General features: G+C 63.8%; 1 protein-coding gene across 1 annotated transcript in view; it reads right to left on the bottom strand.

The window, feature by feature from the left end:
- Window positions 1–953: 953 nt before the first annotated feature.
- FURIN (furin, paired basic amino acid cleaving enzyme) overlaps window positions 954–14748 on the bottom strand; it is a 19820-nt gene continuing 6025 nt past the window's right edge. Inside the window, exons 2-16 of the mRNA XM_027688568.1 lie at window positions 12849–13216; window positions 8951–9049; window positions 8279–8374; window positions 7610–7738; window positions 7199–7275; window positions 6767–6855; window positions 6387–6559; window positions 5338–5550; window positions 5154–5254; window positions 4921–5024; window positions 4614–4731; window positions 3573–3752; window positions 3346–3470; window positions 2818–2934; window positions 954–2740 (exon numbers count right to left, since the gene is read on the bottom strand). Coding sequence (XP_027544369.1) covers window positions 2172–2740; window positions 2818–2934; window positions 3346–3470; window positions 3573–3752; window positions 4614–4731; window positions 4921–5024; window positions 5154–5254; window positions 5338–5550; window positions 6387–6559; window positions 6767–6855; window positions 7199–7275; window positions 7610–7738; window positions 8279–8374; window positions 8951–9049; window positions 12849–13028 — 2370 coding nt within the window. The 5' untranslated portion in view covers window positions 13029–13216 and the 3' untranslated portion in view covers window positions 954–2171. The remainder of the gene's footprint in view (window positions 2741–2817; window positions 2935–3345; window positions 3471–3572; window positions 3753–4613; window positions 4732–4920; window positions 5025–5153; window positions 5255–5337; window positions 5551–6386; window positions 6560–6766; window positions 6856–7198; window positions 7276–7609; window positions 7739–8278; window positions 8375–8950; window positions 9050–12848; window positions 13217–14748) is intronic.

Here is a 14748-nt window from a genome sequence, read left to right on the forward strand (position 1 = left end):
CACTGTAAGACCGACTCCACTTTTAGAGGAAGTCAGGGGAAAAGTGTGTCAGGCGGGAGCTTTGCTGACTTGCCTTCCCGGCTGAGCAATGTGGGGTGGTCACGCCACGGAGCAGGTCCATGGCATGGCACAGCACAGCCAGGGGCTGCCACGGTGATGCTTCTCCCATCCCCAGCATCCTCCCGGGCAGCACCGGGTTCCCCCCCGAATGCTGCCCGACCCCAGCCCGGCCTCGCGCGAAGAGGAAAAGCAGGGTGAGCGGCAGAAGAGGAAGAGCAGGGTGAGCGTGCTGCCGTCCCTGCACGCCGCGGGGAACTCGCTCCTGACCACAGGAAGCCGCTGTGGGCACAGCGAGGCCGAGAGGTTCCACAGAGAGGAGCTGCCTCTGCGAGCAAGCGCTGCCCCGACAGACCCTGCAGGGAGCTTGGGGAGGCTGAGTTGGGCTGTGTCTGCAGCTTGGCCACGGCACGAGCAGGTCCCAGGTCCAGCCTGGCCATCCCTACACCAGGGGCGCCGTGCTCCAGCTGCAGGCTGCTGCAAGACACGGGGGCTGCAGCTGATCCCCAGGCTGCAGGGGAGTCTCAGCCTGCACGCTGTGGGAAGGGGTTGAAGGCACCCAGACTTTTGAGCCCCCACCCCTCCTCCACCCACCACAACCCGTTCCCGAATTAGCTGCCTGCGCTGCAGGTCCTCATAAAAAGCTGCTTCCCCTTGCTCAGGTGAGGGACGGTCCCTGCCTGTCCTTACCACATCCGCTGCCACACATCAGCTCCTGCCCACAGCCAGGGAACGGCAGTCCCTGGCTCAGGGCAGGGGGCTCTGCAGGCAGGGCCCAAGGCCCCTCTCCTGCAGCTGTAGCGCAGATCCAGGTGCCCCTGGGGCCCATGGCCCCCGTGGCCAGGCTGCCACCCTGGTCAGGGCACCCGCAGCACACAGAGAACAGGCAGCGGAGCTGGTTTGCATAGTTCTGAACATTTAATAACTCAGTCTCTCTAGCGTTATATCCACATCCATTAAATTAAAAACAGGCTCAGGAGGCAGCTCCTGGCTGATTAAATTACAAGAAAAAATTACTGTGCACCAAAAAGTTGTTATAGAAAAATAGTCCTGTGGCCCCCAGCCAGCGGCTCCATCCGTGGCTGGCGCGGGTGGGAGCCCGTGCCACGGCCCCGGTGTGTGGCGGCGGACGGCAAAGGGGCTCGCGGCACCAGCCCCCAGCCCGCGGGGAAGGGGCAGCGAGGGAAGGGGCTCCGGGGGGGAGCAGAACGGATTGTCACCAAATGGGGGCAAGGCACATCAGGGGGCTGGGGCTGCAGGGACGCCAGGCGCTGCCTGGCACAGGTGGGGTGCAGGCAGAGCTGGGGCAGTGCTGGCACCAGCGCTGCCTGAGGGCAGAACACGAGGGCCTGGGGCAGCCCCCCAGAGCAGGGTCTGTGCGAGGGGTCCCTGCCCATGCTGTGGGCTGCACCGCAGGCACGAGGGAAGGCGGTGCCTGGCCCCACACTCCCCGGTGCCAGGGCTCCTGCCCACTGCAGGCAGCCATGGTGGGATGGGCAGAGAGCGGGCAAGCAGGCAGCAGCAGCCAAGGCCTGGCCATTATTGCTGTTGGAAGGGCACCGGTGGAGGTGGACAGGTCTAGCCAGGTGGCAGGGAGCCAGGACACAATGGACCAAGCCAGGGCCGCAGCCTGTCATGCCAAGGGTGGCAGGGACAGGGGGACACCGTGCCATGGGCTGTGCTCAGCCCTGGGGGGCAGAGCCACCCCTGCCCCAGCCAGTCCACCCTGAGCCATGGCAATCCAGAGACCCCACGTGCTGCCCACCCTGAAGGACTGAAGGGACCCCAAGCAGCAGCTGCCCGCCCAGGGTAGGAGACACAGCTGCCAGCACGGTGGCAGAGGCCCCGCTGCCACCAAACACCCCAGCATGTGGCACAGAATCGATGCAGGGCCGGGAGAGATGGTGCAAGACTGGGACAGTGCCGTGCTGGAGATGGTGCCAGCAGGGCCGTGCCAGGCCACCCAGGCTGGGGCAGAGGGACAGTGCCAGTGGGTGGGAGCCCCGGGCTGCTGCAGTGCAGGAAGGGGACAGGGGCAGAGTCTGGGCCCCTCGGCCTCACCTGCCCCGGCCCCGTGGTGCTGGGCAGGGAGGAGGGAGGGGCAGGAGGGCTCATCAAAGGGCACTTTGGTCTCTGATGAAGGCAGTCCTCTCACTGTGGGCCTCGTAATCCTCACCGTCCGATTCGGAAGGGCCCTCCTCCTGCCAGATGTCGGAGGGGAGCCCCTTGTAGGAGATGATCCCACTGTCCAGGGCATAGACCTTCACGCCCCGCAGGCTGAAGCCTGACCGTGCCTGCAGCACCAGGAAGATGGCGACAAAGATGACAACAATGAGGACGCAGCTGAGGCTGGCGATGAGCACGGGGAGGTTGACTGGAGAGGGGGCCTCAGCCGGCCCCTCACCATCTGCCAGGGCAGGGGATGCACGGCTGCTCTGTGTCTGGTGGGAGCAGGAGAGGTCCAGGCTGCTGAAGTGGGAGTGTGCAGGGCAGGTGAGGCACTGGTTGGGGCCGGGTCCCACACAGGTGGCGCAGGAGGGGTGGCAGGGCAGGCAGAGGTGGGGTGCGATGGGCTCCACGCTGTTCTCCAAATTGTAGTGCGTGCTCTGGACACCGGGTGCAAAGCCAGGAGGGCAGTGCTTCAGGCAGCTCTTCTGGTGCAGGTAGTACCCCTCCTCACAGACTGAGGGACAGGCAGGGTCAGCGCGGGCTGGCAGTCACCTTGGCCCCCCATCCCCTCCCCACCAGCTCCACACTCACCCACACAGGTCTGGCTGGGGGTGAGGGTCTTGCAGCCGCTGCTCTCCAGCTGGTTGGAGAGGCTGGGGGAGTCGGTGGCCGTCCCATACAGCACAAGTGTGAACTTGGTCAGCGTGCCTGCAACGATGCGGGGTGAGGACCACCGAGGTGCCTGTGAGACCACCCATGCTTGGGACAGACAGGGGGGTTTTGCAGTGCTCCCCTCCACAGCTGCCAGGGGACAGCAGGGCTGTGTGCACTACCTGGGAGAGTTCCTGATGTGGGGTCACACCCCTGCACAGGGCTGCCCATGGGGCAGGGAGGTCAGGCCAGCTGGCATGGGGTCACCTGCTGCCCAGACCCCACTGCCCCAGGGGGGCTGCATCCCATGTCACATGCCCAAATCCAGCCCCTCCCCAGCCAGGTCATCCAAAAAATCGGAGGTGTTATCGGCCACTCAGCTTGGGAGCAAGGGGGCGAAGCTGGGTAACAACATAGTTCCCATCTCAGACTTAGAGGGAGGCAGTGGAGGGGGAGGCCCAGCCCTACCATAGTTGTTGGCGTCACTGGTGTTCTCAATCTCCAGCACCCACTCTCCAGAGGGGTCCTCATCCCACGAGTGTGTCGTCATGAAGGCCCAGTCATTGAAGCCATCGGCCGAGAAGTCGTGGGGCCTGGGTGACGGGGGCAAGAGGTGGGTGCCAACATATCCTAAATTCACCTGTGCCAGCCCGGGTTGGGGGCCAGCCTGGAGCACCCCACAGCCTGGCACCTACCTGGCAGCCAGGAGGGTGGAGCGGGTGCCCATGGGGCTGACCAGGTAGATGGCCAGGTCCCCACGCCGGTTGTAGGACAGCGTCAGCCTGGCCTGAGCGTGTTCCAGCCGGCTGATATAGTTGGCTTTCCCCAGGCAGGCGTCCACCTTCCGCCGCACCTCCAGGCGCTTCCCAATGTCCCTGCCGAGGTGGGGCATGAATGAGGCCAGTCCCAGACCAGGACATGACAGAGTGCCCCAGTCCCTACTCTCCACTGTGGGGCTCTGTGGCTGTCCCAGGGATTAAGCACTGTGCACCAGGGCAGCTGGACAGGAATCAACCCTGCAGTGGATGGGAGTGGCAGCATCTCCGTGCCATTTCCTGATGGGTGCCGACAGTGCCCCAGCTCCAGGGTACGAGGAGGTCTGTGCTGCCCAGAGCTGCCTCCCCAGCCACCACCCTGTGCCAGCCCTGAATGGGCCCTTTATTCACACATCACAGGCCAGCTACACCCTGCACAGCATGGCCAGGGACGGGACGGGCACAGCCTTCCCCATCCTGTTGCTGGCATACAGCTGTTCTCCCCACCAGCACCGGCTCTGGTGCCAGTGCAGGATGTGCCCCCTTGGCTTCATCCCCAGGGGGTTAGGGCAGGGACCAGCCTTGGCTCCCTCCATGCCCAAGAGCCCCCAGGGAGCGCCCCAGACGGACACAAGACTGCACGTGTTGTGCTGTGGCGGCAGCAGCCAAGCAGGAGTCAAAGGAGCTTCTGTCTGCCCCCTGAAAAGCCCCTCTGTCCAGGGTGACTTGTGCTGGCTGTGCCCCGAGTGCAGCGCCCCAGCCTGCCCGCACCCGCCAGCCCAGCCCCACAGCGGGTAGGCTCAGCGGTCGACATCGGTGCTGGACAGCTGGAGGTGCCTTTCCCAGCTCTCCCCAGGCTCTTGCAGGAGGATGCTCTGGGGGTCTCAGCAGCAGCTCAGCCCCTGCTCTGAGCCCAGAGGCTCTCAAGTTCCTGTGTGGGACAAACACCGGGTGATGCCCTCCCAGGCTCACCAGCCCTACCTGGGCTCTGCAAGGATGTCGATGACGCACTTCCTCTGAGGTCCCACTGTGGTCCAGTTCTTGGCCAGGCTCACCATGGCCCCAGCATCCAGCAGACCATAGCCGTAGGAGTGGCTGACTGTGGACAAAGAGGGTACACTCCTGAGGGTACCCAGTGGGGGACATTTGCCCAGCCATGCTGCATGCTCACTGGGGCCTCCTGCCTCCTCCACCCGCCAGGGCTGCCAGCACGCTCTACCCCAGCACCCCCAGGCTAGTGGTGCACGTGGGAATGGGAGCCCCTGGTCCCTCCCCAGCACCCTGGTACCTTTGCGACCAACACCGTTGGTGACCCAGTCATTGGCGTTGAGATGAGCTGGCTTTGAGGTCTGCACCACCAGGTGCTGCATGTCCCGCCAGGTCAGGTTCTTGCTGCAGGGAGACACAGGGCTCAGGTCAGTGCCAGCTATTGCTGGCACTATATAGGTCTGTGTCCAGGTGCCACTGCCATGTGGGGCTGGCACAGCCACCCCTGTCCAGCCCCCTCTGTCTTGCCCTTACTTGGCTTCCAGGGCAAGGGCAATGATGCCAGCAGCCAGGGGTGCCGAGGCTGAGGTCCCAGTGTGCAACTCAGTGCACTTCTGTCTGAGGTCAGTCGTCACCTGCGAGGAAGAGTGCCGGGCTGGGAGGTGCTGCAGGCCCATCCCACCGCCGGAGCTCCAGGCCTGCAACAGCCCCTACTCACAATCTGCTTCTCGTTCTGGTTGCCACTGCTGTACGTGGTGGCGAGGGTGGAGGAGCAGGCCTCGCTGTACCAGGGCACGTTGCCGTACTGCGTGGTGCTACTGATGGACAGTGTGTAGATGCTGTTGGTGTAACCGTCACAGTTGCAGCTGTCGTGCTCACGGCCCCCGTTCCCGGATGCCCAGACGAAGATGGAGCCCAGCCCCCCTCGGCCCTAGCAACAGAGACAGGGTGAGGGCCGGCACCAGCACTGCTGCAGGCAGGAAGCCCCAGGCTGGAGCTGGGGACAAGTGGACGGTGCCAGTCTCGGGGCTCCTGCAGCCTGAGTGGGAAAGACTGAGCAAATGCAGATGCAAACACAGGGGACACCAGGACACCCTGGTCACAGCCTCGACAGAGGCTCCAGGCTGCCCCAGTGGGTGAGACACCAAGTGGCAGGAGGCCCTGCCAATGTGATGCTTCCAAAAGCCAAAGCCTTTTTCCTCTCAAAAGCCACCCAGGCTGACTCCACCTCCGTGGGATTGCAGCGCCTGGCAGTGCTGAGGGAGCCCACAGCACAGTCCCAGACAAGGCTCGGCACCCAAACGTGGCAGCTCCCCTTGCAGCAGGCGCGACAGAGCCGGCGCAGCACTGCCCGTGTGTCTGCAGGGAATCCCAGGCGGAACACAACACTGCTCCCCAGACAGGCGACACTGCCAGCACATGGGGATAGTGGGGGAGGACAGGCAGAGGAAGCGAGGGTGAACAGCTGGCACAAAACCAGACAAGAATCAGTACAGGGCTTGGGAGAGCAGGGAGAGACCATCCTTCAAGGGAGCCCTCCCAGAGGGGAGCATAGGGCTGCTTGGAAAGGCAGCTGGGAGGAGTCCTGACTCAAAGTCATCACACAGGAAGAACAAGAAAAACCAACAGAGCCTGATCCTGGATATGGACTGGAAGACAGCTCATCTCGGGAGGGGCAGGGTAACGACCAGGGTAGGTAGAGAAAGGGAGACCTGGGGGAAGGAGCAAGAGCCAGGCCAGCGGCCCCTGGCAAACCTTCCTGCTCACCTGGCTGACCCCACGGAAGAAAGCCTCCTCTGCCAGCCGGGCTGGGCCATCCACAGTCTTGCCATCATCCTCAGGGCCCCAGCTGGCACTGTAGATGTGGATGTGGTTGGGGTTGAGGCCCAGGGAATGGGCCTCCACAGCATCAGTCACCTCCCCATCCAGCATGCGCACACCTAGGGCCAGAGAGCAGATGTCACGGGCGACTGGACGGGGCAGGGTGGCCACGGTGCTGGTGGCAAGAGCCCTCCAACCCCTGCTGCCACCTGTGCCACAGGCTGTCACAGGGCTGCTCCAGCCAGCAGTGCTGAGGTCCCCAGCTCAGCTGCTCCAACGGGCCCTCAGCACCTGCAGGGCCCAGCACAGGGCAGGGCAGCACCCACCTCCGATCCTGGCATTGTAGGCCACACCAACACCGCAGATCCCGTTGTTTGCCACAGCAGCCACTTCCCCAGCGCAGCGTGTGCCGTGTCTGCAGCCAAAACAGGACACAGCACGCTCATAAGCGGCACAAGGAGTACAGTGGTGGGCACTGGCTACAGCCCCAGCAACCCCCACCCACGCTGCCTCCCGTTCCCCCAAACCAGGTGGCCAACAAAGGCTCCTCCGCCTGCCCTCCTGCTCCAGAGCCACAGCACTCAACGGCACGCACCAGCAAAGGATGCTGCTCATGTCGGAAAGGGAGTCAAGGGGTTCCCCATGGGGCAGAAGTGTGCTGCTAGCCCCACAGCTTCCTGCAGGCCACAGGGGGTGGCACTGGACTGAGTCCCTGCCGCACCTGGGCTCTGCATCCTCGCCGCTCCCTCCTGCCTCACCTGTTGTCGTTCATCTGCGTGTAGCGGGGCTGCGGGTCTGGGTCCTGGTCATTGACATCAAAACTCGCCCCTGGGTCCTGGAAGTCAAATTGGGCACTTGGACCCTGTCTACCTGGGCCACCGAGCCCCACTGCCCTTGCTCCATGACTGCTCCACAGTCAGTCTGTGCAGGGTGGGCAGGCTCCAGTCCCACCTCCATGTCCCACCATGGCATGCAGCAGCCCTGCCCCTTGCAGCACCAGGGCTGCCCCGTGCAGATACAGCCACCCAGGCAGGCTCCTGTCCCACCTCCATGTCCCACCATGGCATGCAGCAGCCCTGCCCCTTGCAGCTCCAGAGCTGCCCCGTGCAGACACAGCCACCCGGACCGGCTCCTGTAGCACTCCGCCCTGCAGCATCACCCACACTCACATAGTTGGCCTCCAGGTCAGGGTGGTTCTTCTCAATGCCATCATCCAGGATGGACACCACAATGCCCTTGCCTGTGTAACCCTGCTCCCAGGCCTGACGCACATTCAGGTCCCGCTGGTTCGTGTTGTACTGCCAAGAGAAACCCTGGCACTAGGAGCTGCACCCAGACATGGGGACTGTGGCAGGGGTGTGACCAAAGCCCCCCCAGTGTTCACCCTGCTCTGCTGTGGGTGGGGACGAGGAACCCTGGTGACCCAGGCAAAGGGCTGGGCACAGCAAGTCAAGGAAGGCTGCTCTGAAAGCAAGACTCAGCCCTAGACTCTGCTTGGGTCCCACAGATAAGGCTTCCTTTGCAGAGATCACGCTTGTGCCCAAGTTCCAGGATGCAGACAGGGGCCCAGACCCATTCCTGGGCCAGGCATGGGCTAGTTCAGCCCTGGGCCCTCCCAGCCTCCTGGCAGGGAGCCACAGCTCTGTGAGCAGAGCCTCTTCCCTGAGGTGAACCCTTCACACAGCACCAGGTGGCTGCCTCAGGCCTTCCCCCTTCTCTTTCTCCTCCCCACCAGCCTGGCAGCAGCTGCCTGACAGCAGTTCCTCAGGTGTCACGTCTACATCCCCAAACTCACACTCACTAGTGTGACCACACACCCCTCGTCGCCCAGCACTCACCAGGTACCACTGCTGTGGGAACTTGGGGTCTGTGGGCTCCATGAAAACGTCTCGCTTGGTCCTGCGCTTTGCCACCTGCTGCTCCAGCCACTGCACCTGGGGGCAGAGATGGTATGGGGTCCCTCACCCCCCCCTCGTGCCAGCAGCTCCCTGGGACCCCACCCCGAGCCCACCTGGAGGGGCTCTCCCTGGGGAGCTCACAGACAGCCCTGGCCTGGCAGAGCATCTGACCTCCCAGAGTTACGGCAGCCCCCAGCCCGGCCCTCCCTGCCCCATCGTGCCCTGCCCAGGCTGCGCTCCAGCAGAGCGGGACGGTCAGAGCGCTGAGCTCCGCTGAGCTGCCAAGAGCCACCGTGCCACACGCCCTCCAGGGCCTGAGCCGGAGTCCCCCCATACTGCTGCACTGGGATCCAGCACTGCCCTGCAGATCTTGTCCCATGCACAAGGACACAGAGCTCTCCCAGGAGCAGAGGCCGCCCTGGGACTGCAGCAGACCACAGGCCCGTGGCACTGGCTCCACCACCCCCCTGCTCTTGCTGGACACACGCTGGGCTTCCACCAGGGTCTGCCAGGGGATGGTTAAGGCAGCTCAGCCCCATTCTGTGCCCAGTGCTGGCTCACATGCCTGTGTGAAGTGCCCGGGACCAAGGCCAGGCCCTCCCCCGCACGTACCTGCGGTTCCCTGGCCAAGCGGCTGTGCCAGGGCTGGTGGGGTGAGAGGGAACGCTTCACCACACCACGGTGCCGAAAGTGGTAATAGTCACCAAAGATCTGCAACGGAAAAATGCCGTTCATGGGACAGACACGAGAACCTGGTCTCCCCAGTTCACCGGCCCCCCCACCTGCAATCCTGAGCCCCGGGTCTGTCATAGGCAGGCTGGGCCCTCCACTCCAGAGTGGCAGCTGGTGCTCGTGTCCAGGTACATAGGGCAGGACCTCCTGCGAAGGGCTGTGGTAGCTGGTGACAAGGCAGCTGGGGAGACCGTGGGGTGCAGCCTCCACACACTTCATCCTCCCGTGGGTCCCCACAGGGCAGCAAGTCCCAGATTGTCCAAAAAGGCTGCTGCCCTAGCAGGAAGGTCCAAAGCAGGAAGGCCCAAGGCAAGCAGTGGCAGAGAGGGATGGGCCTGTTGAAGCCAGCCTGGGTGAGGCACCAGGAGACAAAGCCATGGTTCCTCTCCCAGCACCAAACAGCTCCTGCTGGAAGAGGGTCCCAGGGGCTCCAAACCTCTTGCCCTAGGTGGTCCCAGCCAGAGCAGGGTCTGCATCAGCTCCTGCACCCACCTCTGCATGCCTGGATAGGCCACTGGCAGAGGCCTTCTCATCAAGCACCCCACTAGAGCACCCATCCAGTGCTAGTCTCTACATGGGGCACAGCCAGCTCAGTGGGGCAGAGCAGGGGTGGCACACAGGCATCCGACCACAGCAGGGTCTGACCCCCACTGCCAAGGAGCCAGGCTGTGCTACCCCAGCTCTACTCCGACACATGCAGGGACAGCCCAACCTGGGACTCCAGCACAGTGGGGACTGGGGCAGGCTGGGACCCCAGCACAGCCCAGCTGGGGCAGGAGGCTGTGTCACTGCCCAGACAGTTATTTTTAAACTCCAAACCCTCTCCAGCACTGTCATTTCCATATCCCTTCCCGCACGTCCTGGGGGTGGCGGATGCAGTGGCCCCACCCCAGCCACCCAGAGCCTCCTAGCCCAGCAGCCTGCCTGGACTGTGGAGAAGGGGCTGAGCACCCACCCAGCCCCCTGGGAGCCACGGAGCCCAGGCAGCAGCTGCAGGCAAGATCCGGCTGCCCAGGCTGTGCCAGAGCTGGCGGGGCTGGGCTGCAAGGGCTGCAGGAACACGAGGACACCTTGTCCTTCTTCATCTCAGGCTGCCCCAAAACAGTCTGTTTGTGGCTAACAAATCTCCCCAGCTTATCAGAGCTCTGCAGATGTGCTGCCAGTCTGGACAGCCTGGGCCAAGCAGGGAGGGAAGGTGCACCTGGCTGAGCAGCACCCTTAGCTTCAGGGCAGCAGCTACGGGCTGTGGTCATGCACTTTACCCCAAACTCTGGATCTGTTCCCCTGGCACATCGTGTCCCCCCAGAATAGCCTGCGATGCCTGGCAGTTCAGAAGCCTTGGGAAGGTGCCGAGGTGCAAAGCCTCTGCCATGGGCTGGCGGGGGAATGCAAAGCGAAGGCTGCTTACCCTCCCCCAGCATCCTTCACCCCCTCCAGGGGTACAGACAGAGCCCCAATTGTTCCTGCACACAGATCCTGGCTCTGCCTGGTCATCCGACTGGATTAGGTCTGCACAGACAGTGTGGTGGCAGCCAGGAGCCAGCCAGCCCACACGCTTCCACCCTAATCCCTATAGTCCCTGTCCTCCGCAAGGGCAGAGCCACCCCCCAGCACCGTGTGTCCCTGGTGCCACCTCAGCACTGCTGCCCAACCTCCTCCCACAACTTGAGGCCACCCCAGCCAACCTCAGGGCCAGAAGGCTGCCCACACGCCTGCTCACAGCCCTGGGAGAGGGGCAACATGTTGGACCTGAAGCCCACTGGTTAGGGAGACAGGAGCACCCTATCCCAGGCTGGCACTGTCCTGCCAGCACAGCCCGGAGTGGGCACCAGTAGTACCCTTCCCTGTGTGCCCCTCCTCTGCACAATCCCAGTGGTGCAAACCCCTATGGTTCCAACCCCACTGCCACACCCGCCCCCCTCCTCTGACCCCACCTCCCCACCCTGTCCCCTGGGTCATCCTCAAGGCCACTGGCATCAGTCATGGGCCCTGCCACCCCTCTGCCCGAGGTGCCACTGGCCCCTGCTCTGCAGGCAGCAGTGGAGCCGGGAGTACACCAGGACAGCATGGCTTCAGGGACAGTGTCCAGACCCCAGGCTGAGGCCAGGATCCTCTCAGATAAGGACCCTGGGGGCCTCTCACTGGGGCATTGCCAGAAGCACCCAGTCTCCCCCCTCCCAGCCTGGCTGTGCATCCTGTCCCAGCGACATGCACCCCAAGAGCAGCAATCTAGAAACCGCCTGAGGACGGAAAGAAGCCTGGCTCCTTCCAGCCCTTCTCTTCCCACCAGGCCACTATGGCCCCTCTGCGAAGCCCAGGCCAGACAAGCCTTGTCTAGCAGCACAGACACCGGGACAGGCTCCAGAATGGGAGAAAACATGCCCAGACCAGGAGCTCAGCTCCCATCACAGCCCAGGCTGTCACAGCACGCAGGGCTTTGCCTGCAAGGACGGCCTCACTCAGCTCCACCAGCTGTGAGGGGCCAGAGAGCCAGGGAGAGGCAGCCTCCAGCTACAGCACCATGGTGTGAGGAGAAGGCGAGGGCTGAGCTGGCGCAGAGCCTCTATGGCTCACTGGGACAGACCCCAGAGAGGCCTTGGCTCCCAGCTGAGGCACAGGGCCCTGCAGTGGTAATGACACGGCCACAGAGCCAGTGCCCCTCAGCCCTGGCAGCCAGGCCTGGGACCTGGCACCACTGTGGGACGGGAAGCACTGCCAGGAGCAGGCTGATGGCCCGTCAGCCCCATGCACACTCCAAGTGGTCTTGTCAGAGATCCAGTCCGGTGGGACATGCCCTGGGCAACTTTCCCAGTCCCCTCTGCACAGCAGCAGCTCTGGCCTGACAAGTTCTTTCCCCTGAGATCGGCTCTGAGCCACTTCCATGCTGACAGCACCTGTGTGAGGCCGTGCCACGGCCCCCACAGCACAAACACTCTCAGTGGAGACCAGCCACAATCCCCACAATTCCCTCCTCTGGCACAAGCCCCAGAAGAGTCAGGGCTCCCTGTCCCAGGGGCCCTGTGTACCCAGCGCCTGTGCAAGGCTCCTTTCAGGCCGCAGGAAAAGGCCCCGCTGACTCCTGCAGCAGCCACCTTTCCACCACCACGGCTCCCAGCAGCTGCTCACAGCGAGGTCCTGACACCGCAGCTACCAATTGTGCAATTTCCTCTGGGATTTCACCCCGCGCTTCCTTCCCGGAGAGTCAGCTCAGCCCCAGCACAGCCACACGAGCTGCCTAGTCCCTGGCTGAGGGCAGGGAAAGCAGAGCATGGTGGGGACCTGCTGACACACCTTCTGCCAAGGTCAGTTTAGGGCCAAGGACATACGGCTGCTGTCAGACCCGCTCGGTGAACACCCCAGAGGCACTGCTGCAGCCCCGGCTGAGCCGAGGCCGTGCCATGCTAAGGCAGCTCACACCAGCGGGAACCAGGAGCCCTCCCATCCTCCACCAGCACACAGCACTCCCAGTCCAGTTCTTTCATGCTGAGACGGGCTTTTCCTCCATCTCCCTCCAGCAGGGAGTGTGCCATGCCATGTTATGCCACACCATGCCACCAGACCGTCCCGCTGGCAGGGGGAGGCTCTGGCTCCATCCAGTTAATTGCAGCCCTCGAGTCAAGGCAGGGGAAGCTGGAAGGTTACAGCAAACAGGCACAAACACAGTGGCCCTGCTGCCAGAAAGAGCACCCCCAAGCTGGCTTCAGGGCCAAGCTCAGCACCCATCCAGATCACAGCAGAGAACACTGGTTCCACGGGAAGAGGGAAGTGGAGGACTTACCGGGCCCAGGTTAAGGAATCCATGCTTCCTGGCCAGCCTGTCAGCCTCCTGGGGCCCCGCAGGGACAAGCACAGCCCAGGTGTTGGTGTAAATATGCTGGGCCAGCACCTCCTGAGCCAGGAGAGCAAGGGCAACCACCAGAGTCCAGAGCAGCAGCAGCGAGCAGGGCCTCAGATCCATCAGAGAATCGGGGTTCCTTGAGCTGGGGAGCAGGAGGGTCCCAGGAGCGGCAGGTCCAGTGGCCTCCCAGCGTCAGCACTCTGAGGCGTGTCGGCCTCTACGCCCTGCTGGTTCCCACTCAGCCCAAGCCCTCATGGGGCTGAGCCCACAACAGCACGGGAACAGGCCGTCTGGGACAGCAGCACGATCTGCAGAGAGACAGGGCAGTAGTCAGGCCCAGGGTGCCTCTCCTCAGACTCAGGGAGGGCAGGCTGTATCTTGCTGAGCCATGGCTCTGGCATTGGGCAAGGGGGCCCTGGCACATGGCACCCACTGCTCACTGTGGCACATGGACAGCCGAGCAGGCGCCTGGCTCGGCGGGGTGCCCGGCATGCCTGCCTTGGCACTGAGCTGCTGTTTACCTTGCCTGTTGCCCAATGTTTGCTTACAAACACAAGGAACCAAATGGGAGGGGAGAGGGAACCGAAGGAGGGGAAAGGCAAGGCAAGGGACACTGCTCCTACTGCCGCCACTACACCTGCTCCAACTGGGATGGGAATATCTGAGCACAGAGCTAGGAGTAACTGGGATGGGAGGCCTGCCTCTTCAGTCCCAAGGGGAGACCGTAGATGTCCCCAGGAACTGTGCGAGGAACCCCAGCTAAATTAGAGACTGGAAGGAGGAAAGCCACGGGGAGCCCCTGCTCTCCAGTTAGCAGACCCCAAGCCCACACCTCCACAGACATCGACCAGGCTATGCCTGGCAGCTGTGCCAAGCACTGCACTGCCTGTCACCAGCAGCAGCTCAGCTCTGCCCTTCCTCTGGAGCACAATATGGTGACACCAGTGTGACTCATCCTCACAACAGGGAGAAAACCAGGATCAGGAGAAAGGGCACGCCATCACCTCCAGCACAAACGCAGGGATGCCTCCTCATACATGGGAGGGCAAATCCAAGAAGTTAGTGGGGACAGAGCAGGGAGTAGCCCACCCAGCGCCAGGGAGCCCATGACATGATGGTGCCGGGGTGAGCTCCACACACTGAGCTCCACAAGGGCTCTGGAATATCTGGTCATGCTTCAGGGACAGCAGGAAAGGTGAGAGCTAGCAGTGCCCAGAGAAGCCCCATCCCCCTCCGGCCACAGCGAGCCGAGAGCCTGCGGTGCTGCCAGCGGAGAGAGCCCCTGGCAGCCGCCGGAGACCTCGCCGCAGGCTGCGGCACAGACAGTGCTGCGACTCCGGCACAGTGAGGCTTCCCCTCAGCCGGCCGCGGGCCGGGCCGCCCCGTCGAGGCACCCGCCGGAGGCTGGACGGGAGCCCCGCGTGCAGACCGTGCCAGGGCCCACAGCAATTTCCCGTGGGAAAGGCTTCCAGAGCACCCAAGGAAGGGGAAAAGCTACCGCAGGAGGAGAGAGCAAGAAGCACAGACAAGGAAACACTGTCTGCCGTGGCCGATCTCCACACCAGCACCCGGCCCCGGAGCCGGGCAGCCTCCCCCACCTCGCTGGTCGCGGCGCCAGCAGCCACCCCGCTCCGGCGGCGACCGCTCCACGTGGGGACAACCCTGCCCCGGGAAAAGAGCCCGGACCCCGGGAGGCCTCCACGCCGGACCCGGCGCCTGCGAACCGCCTGGTGCGGGGACAGCCAGCCCCGGGCCCGCACCGGCGGGGCGGCTCCAGCGGCGGAGCCCCGGGCGGCGGCGGCCGTGTCGGCGCCGCGGGCGCCGCGGGACGCGGCCTGGC

The sequence above is a fragment of the Neopelma chrysocephalum genome, unplaced genomic scaffold, assembly GCF_003984885.1.
Source record: "Neopelma chrysocephalum unplaced genomic scaffold, ASM398488v2 Primary Assembly neopelma1_75, whole genome shotgun sequence".
Taxonomy (NCBI): domain Eukaryota; kingdom Metazoa; phylum Chordata; class Aves; order Passeriformes; family Pipridae; genus Neopelma; species Neopelma chrysocephalum.